Source organism: Lacerta agilis, chromosome 3 (genome assembly GCF_009819535.1).
Source record: "Lacerta agilis isolate rLacAgi1 chromosome 3, rLacAgi1.pri, whole genome shotgun sequence".
In the NCBI taxonomy this organism is placed as follows: domain Eukaryota; kingdom Metazoa; phylum Chordata; class Lepidosauria; order Squamata; family Lacertidae; genus Lacerta; species Lacerta agilis.
In genome coordinates this window covers 29,727,043-29,735,818 of record NC_046314.1, presented here as the reverse complement: position 1 = coordinate 29,735,818, position 8,776 = coordinate 29,727,043, and the positions used below count along the sequence as shown (strand labels likewise).

The 8,776-nt window shown below is 41.3% G+C and overlaps 1 protein-coding gene across 1 annotated transcript; it reads left to right on the top strand.

Moving 5' to 3' along the window:
- The first annotated feature begins 380 nt into the window (after positions 1-380).
- LOC117043461 (glutathione S-transferase-like) lies at positions 381-6,305 on the top strand. Its single transcript, XM_033143139.1, has 6 exons — positions 381-497; positions 1,359-1,410; positions 2,336-2,468; positions 4,207-4,348; positions 4,668-4,799; positions 5,998-6,305. Exons 1-6 carry the CDS (start codon positions 411-413, stop codon positions 6,142-6,144), a joined length of 693 nt encoding a protein of 230 aa, XP_032999030.1. The 5' UTR covers positions 381-410; the 3' UTR covers positions 6,145-6,305.
- The last annotated feature ends 2,471 nt before the right edge of the window (positions 6,306-8,776 follow it).

Below are 8,776 nucleotides of genomic sequence, written 5' to 3'. Positions count from 1 at the left end.
CCAGAGTCGTCCACGAGTGGACCTAACAGTCAGGGGTACCTTTACCTTTACCTTTAGGAGATACAAGGCAGATAGTGACAATGGCAACAGTGCAGGAATGAGGGGAGGAATTTACTATTTTGTGCCTCTATGAACAAGAACCATGGCCATCTAATGAGTGTTAAACATTCATTATTTTTAAAAACTCATTTTCAGTTTTATCTGTACTATGATATGCCATATCTGCTTGTGCATCATGATTATGAAACTGATTTTTTTTTAAACAGACAAGAAGCCATTAATCTGAACTCCTGCTACAAGCAATCACCAAGAAGCATTTTGAAAGGTTGTCCTTCTCTGGCGTAGTTATTTCTCTATTAAACATCATCTTTCTCTCTGTTATCACAACAGAAAAGTAAGCGCTTAGAAACATGGCTGGGAAACCGAAGCTTTACTACATCAATGGAAGAGGCCGGATGGAAACCGTAAGGTGGCTGTTGGCTGCAGCTGGGGTCGAGGTTTGTCTTCAGAATTTATCTAAAACCCACCATTTATTTAAGGCTGTAAATATACCACATATGTGAAGCACATCCCTCTCTGCCCCCACAAGGAAAAGAACTCCCCCCCACACACACAAAAAGAATCTGGGGAACTGTAGTTTGTTCAGGGGTGTTATGTATATACATAAATGAGGGTGCTGGGAATTGTAGCTTGGATAAACCAGAGCTCCCAGGATTCCTTGGGAGAAATCATGTGCTTTCAAAGTGCTTTGAAGGTATCCAGTGTTTGCAGACTAGGAATCCATTTCAGGCAGTTGGGTCCAGTCCTACCATATGGCAGAGTGAGGCACCTGCCTCAGGTGACTGATTTTAGTTATCCTGGAAGGGTAGCAAATTGTCGTATTACATTGTTTTCATTCACTATTATTGCACCTTTATTGTCAGGGACAGGGATTTTCTGCGTCATGTGCCGAAATAAATTGACTTGTGCAGGGGAACCATTTGCTGTTCTGTCTCAAACAGAGAAAAGTCTTGGGCTGGCCTTGCTTTCACACCAAGACATCAATTTTTGTGACTTTCCCTGCTTCAGGGCATGAACTGCTTTCAGACTCACACCACTTTTAATATCATATCCCCACTTCAACCATCAATGACACCAGCAGTGGAATTAATATTGTCCCAGCCCTTATAATCCCCTCCCACGCTTTGTGGCACTTTCCTGTCTTGTATTGCTTTCCCAAAAAATTGACAACAGAAGAGGAGTTTACTTAGGGGGTTTCCGTGAAATTTCCTCCAGTGCTTGAAAAACTCTGGGCCATTTATGGCAGCTGAAATTATTTCATGAGACCCTTGAAATCTTCTGCCTCTTTTACTTTCTAGTTTGAAGAACAATATATTGAGTCAAACGAACATCTGGAAAAGTTAAGGAAGGGTGAGTATGCCATCTGAATATTTTATATTTCTGTTTTGGAGGGCTGTGAATCTATTTACATAGGTTCTGACCCAATTATGTCATACTTGGAGTAGACCTACTGAAATCAATAGACACCGCTAATGGAACTCCCTTGATTCCAGGGGCTCTGCTCTGAGAATGACTTAGTCAGATTCAACACATAGGAGATGAAGTTACCGGTATTTTTATTGACTCATGCCGGGGGAAAAACCTTCAACACCTCTCAGGATATTTTAGAGGATAATCACACAAACACCAAAATTACACGGAAGTTAAAAGAGCAAGTTTATAGTCTATATGGATTCCCTGTACAATATGAAGAATAGACAGTCTACTCTGAAGAGTCACTGCAATTCTACATGTGCATCCTCACAAGTGGGCCACATTGAGTTCAGTGGGACTATCTTCCAGTCTTAATCATAGATGTTTTCAAAGTGGACTTGTTTCTCCAGTTCTTCATTGTGCCCTTAATCTCAGTTACTTGTGCACGATTTTCGGCAAGAATATGTGTGAATTCGCAGTTGTTATCTGGTTGTATTGCCTTTAACTCTGTCCTTTGAAAGAGAGGAGAGTTTCCTGGCGATAGACAGCAACCTTAAACACATGATACTCAACACTGCATTTTGCAGGGCAGTTTGCTTGTTTTTAGCTAGAGAGCAGATTTAGCATAAACACACAAAGCTAGATTTCCCTTGTGTGTTTGCTGTACTGTACAGGTTTGGCACATTTCTGCAAAAAGCATTCTTCACTATACAAAAAAAGCAGAGGCAAATTTTATGATCAGAAAGGAACAACGGAGAAGTAAATACTCAGATTCAAAGCATGTCAGATGTTCCTGAGAATTCACATTTCATTGTAATTAACTGGGATAATAAACCGACACTTTTCATCTTCCTTTGAAAAGATGGAGACCTGCTCTTTCTGCAAGTGCCCATGGTGGAAATTGATGGGATGAAGATGGTGCAGACGCGAGCTATTCTCAACTACATTGCAACCAAATACAATCTCTACGGGAAGGATGTGAAGCAGAGAGCATTGTACTGTAACATTTCTATAAGTTTTGCTATTAATACATGATCCAAGAAGAAATCTCTAGTCTGTGATATAATCTGCTGACAAGCTATGAGTCAGCACATTTCAACTCCCTGTGACTGCCAAATAAAACAAAAAGGCTCCAAGATTGAGCAATGTGAGCCAATATCACCTCTCAGTCTCCCTCCCGAGTTCATGTGGACTGGTTCATTTGAAATCAAGGTGGTTTCTCCAAAGTTCATGCCTAGACATTCATTTAATCTCAATAGATTGGACCACTGGAGTCCAATACACCTTTCCCATCCCCCCCTTTTCACATATATAATTCTGATTTTTAATATGATTTGCCTAGGAGAAAAGGGGTAACTGAAGAATGTCTCTATGACTGATCAGCAAATCATACAGTTTTTTTGTTCATGGTGCATATTTATGCCCATGAAAATAGGGGCATGTCTTGCCAATGTGTTTCTTCTATCAGACAAATGATATTACCCAGAAAGCACTTTTATTATGATGTGTGTGTGAGAGAGAGAGAGACTGAGAGACACTGAGAGAGAAAAAGGCTCTTTCAAAGGAAGAAATATACTTTCTTCAAAATATAAAATCATTGTCCCTGTTTTTCTACTGAGATGACACAATTCTCACCTCTCCCTCTTGTGTTGGTTCTGTTTGTCTTACAGTTGTATTATTATTATTATTATTATTATTATTATTATTATTATTATTTCCATTGGTCCAGTGCCCATGTGTGCTGTTTTCTGAAAAGAGTATTGTTTAAAGGGCTTTCCTCAGAGAACAAGGCAAAAGAGGCTTTGGCATGGAAAGCCCCATACAAATAGGAATTAGTTGCCACAAGACTCTAGATCTGTGCGGCTAATTTTCACAATCCCACTCTGTCCTACATTTGTGGTTTTACTCCTGCTTCCATTAGCCCCGGCCAGCATGGCCAAAGATCAGGGGTGATGGAAGTAGGAGCCAAAGAAACATCCGGAGGTAAACAGCTTCTCTATCCCTGCTACAGAAGGGCAACAGGTCTAGCACAAAGGGATATCCGTATGATTTTATTATTGAGTTATTTGAGTTGTTTCTTAAAGCCCACCCTTCAGCCAAAAAACACTTCTGGAGCAGCTTAAAAATCACTTTGAAAACACCCCCCCACCCCCAACCTGAGAGCCAGTGTGGTGTAGTGGTTAAGAGTGATAGACTCGTAATCTGGTGAACCGGGTTCGCGTCTCCGCTCCTCCACATGCAGCTGCTGGGTGACCTTGGGCTAGTCACACTTCTCTGAAGTCTCTCAGCCCCACTCACCTTACAGAGTGTTTGTTGTGGGGGAGGAAGGGAAAGGAGAATGTTAGCCGCTTTGAGACTCCTTCGGGTAGTGATAAAGTGGGATATCAAATCCAAACTCTCAAGCTTCTCAACTGAAAAGAAATGACATGAAAGGAACATGAATCAGGTGTGAGGAGGAAATAAGCAAATTGAGGTTCATGTTCCTCGCTGCCGTCTTTTTATGTGGGTGGGGTGCTCTGAGTTGTTGAAGTGGCTGCACAAATTTAATTGTTTTCTTTTCTTTCTTTTTTTTAAAAAATATTATTACTGATGTTGTTGTTGTTATCTGAGAGGAAGAAACACTTTCCCCCTATTGATGCACGAGCTTTATTGGCGCCTGCAATTTTTAAATGTACCACACCAAGTCCCATGGTCCCTGGCAATCCAGTCATGGCAACGTTCTCTTTCCCTCAGGATTGATATGTATTGCGAAGGTACTATGGATCTTTATGAACTGATGCTGATGCTTCCCATCAAGCCAGCTGACACGAGGGAGAAGGAGTTTGCAAACATTGTCGAAAAAGCCACCACCAGATACTTCCCAGTCTTCGAAAAGGTACGAGGCAAAGAAGGAACAGAACTTACAATCCCTTTTGAGAGAACAGACTCACCTAGGCTCAACTGTAGTTGGCAGCTGGTAATGTTGACAGGACTGTCTGGCCCGTCAGAAATAGTTTTCTTAATTCTCAAATGAAGTGGGTTTTTTTTTTTTTTTTTTTTGGCACTCCTTACATCAGTACTGATCTAAATCCTCTTCATGTCATGATGCAATATTATCTGGGTGCGTGGTTTTCAAAAGTTGCCCAAATATATATTCTCCATTTTGTGTATGTACCTGAAGTACCGGTACTCTTAAAACATTTCCTGCTCTGTAGGTCCTCAAAGATCACAGGCAAAATTTCCTGGTTGGAAATCAGCTCAGCAAAGCAGATATCCAACTGCTTGAAGCCATTTTAATGGCAGAAGAGCTGAAGGCTGATATTCTCTCCAAATTCCCTCTTTTAAAGGTAAGCAACACAATTTCACAACTTATTATAAAAGACAGAGGATGAACAGGTGTTGTTGTTTGTTTGTTTGTTTGTTTGTTTATACCCCACCCATCTGGCTGGGTATCCCCAGCCACTCTAGGTGGCTCCCAACAGAATATTAAAAACACGATAAAACATCAAACATTAAAAACTTCCCTAAATAGATACAGGTTTCCTGGCTCTTGCAAGTTCTCATTAGCTGTGAAACCCTCCAGATCTTGCTGCACTGGAGCTCCCATCCACCCCTATCACTGTCCATGCTGGATAGGGCTGATGGGAAATGTAGGTCGTCCATAACAGAAAGGTCATAGGTTCCCCACCTCTGTGATAGAGCACACTATTCATACAAGAGTAGCAGAATAGCAAGGGGGTTGGAAGCAGTGACACACCATAGGGAACAGTATGTCTGCTAATTGCAATTGCCATTCAAGTCAAGCCACCCCAAAGCGTGACTCCATATTCTGTTTTCCAAGGTATACTTGGTACGGCACTCTAATTCTCTGGGGACCTTTGCTGGTATACATCAGATAGATCGTGCAGGTTCCCAGGCTTTAAAAATGTCTGTATGCATATAGTGTGTGTGTGTGTGTGTGTGTGTGTGTGTGTGTTTTGGTGATTGAGCATGTTGCATCACATGGCAACAGGCACTCATCCTAAACTAGGACTTAGTAGTTTGATAGGAAGAGCAGCTCTGGAGCTCATAAGTGTGGTGCCATTAATTCAACCAAACTAGTAGATCTATACTTGCACCCCTTTCTGGATATCTTCAGCCTCCATATAAAGGAAAGTGGCAGGCCACACAGATGAGAGCTCAGTGTGCTTACTGTTATGTACTGAAAGCTGAGCTCTAGTATGGAGCTATCGTCTCTGAACTGTGACTTGGGTTTCAATCACACAAATAAGGCCCATATTCATGGATAAGCCATTTGTGAATTGACTGTGGACTCTTAAAAGCAACCCACAAGCCTACAAATAGTGTTCAGATAGTAGCTTTCATCCTTAAAGCAGCATTCTTGAAATAACTGTGTTTTGTAGATAATAAAGTTTCTCATAAATAGTTTCACTATTGATTATCAAGTTGTACTACCATTATGGTGTGAAATGATTCTTCAGGAATGCCACCATTTTTGCTATAAGATTCCTCCTTTTCTAAATGTTTTGCTGCTTCTTTTTTCAGGCATTTAAAGTAAGAATCAGCAGCATCCCTACAGTTAAGAAATTTCTGCAGCCTGGGAGTCCAAGAAAACCACCAATGGAAGATAAGGATGTGCCAGGGATCATGAAGATTTTCTACGGAGTTGCCGCAGGCAAAGTGATAAACTGAAATGAAGCAAAATAATTTCACCTCATGGAAGGTGGCTACAACTACACCGGGCACAGATTGGGGTGTAAATTCTCGAAGCTACAGTGAGAACAACAAGAGTAAAAGATGGTAATATTGTGTGGCGCTACACTGAAATGTAATAAAACATTCTACAGCTTTTATACTTTGGTGCAATGTTTTTCTTGAGTAGCCAATAACATGTCTGCCTAGCCACCACGAGTTCCTATTGGTGCTTTGCATAAACGAAGCCAATTTTGACAATTCGGCAGCTAAACACTAACCCAAATGGGTACACAACAAGCAGGAATTAACGAGGTGACCGCTACCCAAAAACTTAGGCTGCCACCCTTTCCTCGCATTTAATATGGTAGAGCTTCCTTCTCCCATACATTGGATTGTGCAGTTGTGGGAAAGCTTTGCCTGATCAAACTTCTATTGAAGCCACAAGAACAATGATTTTTTGGGGGGGGACAGGGAGAGATTTGACAACCAAGAGGCAAAAGAGGAGACACTGGAGGAGGCAAGTGGCAGGGATTGCGAATGGACATAAGGGGCTCCACTGCCATGGGGAGCACCCACCATTTCTGGACACTTCTCTCTCCTCAGCAACACAGGAGGAGCCACTGGGAAGGGCAAGCAGACCTGCCATTTCCCCTTCTTGCCCTAAAAAATAAATCTGAAATCCCCCAGTGGAAGGGAATGTCCTTCAGAGCATATAAAGCCCTATGCAGCTCAGGACCAGGTGACTTGAGAAACTGCCTTATTCCTTACACACCCAATAGACCACTGCAGTCCATGGGACAGTTTCTCCTGCAAAGATCTCATAAGCTGCCTCTACAATAACTCGGAGCAGGGTTTTGAGTGTGGCTGCCTCTGTCCTGTGAAATAGCATTCCTGTCAAAACCCGACAAGTGTTCTCTATCTGCGCATTTCTTTTTACTGACAGGATTTCCCATCTGGATAAATGGGCCTCTTTTTTTACCATGAGCATTTGCTTATTTATTTTTTATTTTAGTCCCAAATGCACTTGAGGTACTATATATGTGTGCATTTAACTATTTATAATAATCTTATGTGTAAATTGCCTTGAGATGGTTGTTTAGAAGATTGTGGGGGAATCAATTATTATAATCATAACAACAATAAAAATTGGATAGTACTCCATGATAAGGGTTATAGGACGACAGCCGTGGGGGAAAACTATTTTTACACACTTCTCTATAAATTCATGGTTTTGATAGGTTTCTGGTGGCCTTACGTAGTGCTTCCCCCCAAAAAAATGTTTAGGGGTGCTCTCATTTTCCTACTCATCTTGACATACTGTCCCTCAATGTGGCCAAACTTAGATTCACAAAATGTTTAGGGGTATGCATACCCCTGCATCCCCCCAGAAAAAAGCACCGGCCTTATATGACCCAGGGAGCCATTCATAGCAGCCAGCAGATCCGAGTTCTCTCTGTGTGTGTAACTGCCCAGATTAATGTCCAAAAGCAAAAAAAAAAAAAAAAGGAGTGGAGAACAGCTTAAATGTTAAACCAACAGCTAAGATCTGCTGAGTTGTACTCATAGTATCTCCAAGGTCAGAAAAGTTGATAATTAGTTTGTGCAATGGGTTTTGCAACTTTTTTTTTTTAAAAAAAGAACAGTTTGATAAAAAAAATTAATGATAATAACTAACTAATGTACACAAGCTAAATAGGGTCTGGCAGAGCACCCATTCATTTTATTTTTTGCTTGCACAGCAGACAGAACATTCAGAAGATACAGTTTCTCTTTCAGCTCCATGGGAAGGGAAAGTTTTATTTGCTGAATTTCTGCCTTTCATGCAGCTGTTAAAGGCACAAAGTGTCTTTCAGGGGAAACTGTGTAAGCCATATTAGCAAAGCAAAAGAGGAAGAGCAACAGTGATACTGACACTACACCACTACCCTCCTTCTCCTCTCTGTTCTAGCTCCCAGCTTCATCCCTTCCCTTAAACATCTTTTTGGTCAAACACAATCATTCATCACCAGCATTGCTGACAGACCAGGACCCCCCCCCCCCCGCAAGGCTGTACTGTAATCTTGTGCCTTTAACAGTGCCTTGATCTGCAGAAATTAGGAGGCGATCCTTCTGGCAGTATGCAGATAAATATTACAGGAGTTTAGATGAGCCTCCCTGCGATGTAAGGGACATAGATAGAGGGCCGGATTTAGGTTTGATGAGGTCCTAAGCTACTGAAGGTAATGGGGCCCTTTATATGTCCAGCTGTCAACAACAAATTGCAGCTGTTTTTTGCATTGAATATATGCTATATGGTAATTTATGGACCTCATAGGTATCAAAGCCATTTGCACATAGCAAAATATGTATTTTATCAAAGTAATTGTTGAAAAGTCCATGCGGAATGTAGGCACCCTATATATAGAAATGACCAAACCAGTGATATTTTAGGGAGCAGGCTAGCAGGCTATTATTTGCATCATAGGAGCCTACACAACACAAAACTCTGTTGCTGTATGTAGGTTTTATTTTATTTGTTTTTTATCTTATATTTTGGAAATGTACATCCGTTTCCCCCCCCCTTTAATTTTTTTGGGGGCCCCCAAGAGAGTGGGGCCCTAAGCTCTAGCTTGTTGAGCTTGTACGTAAA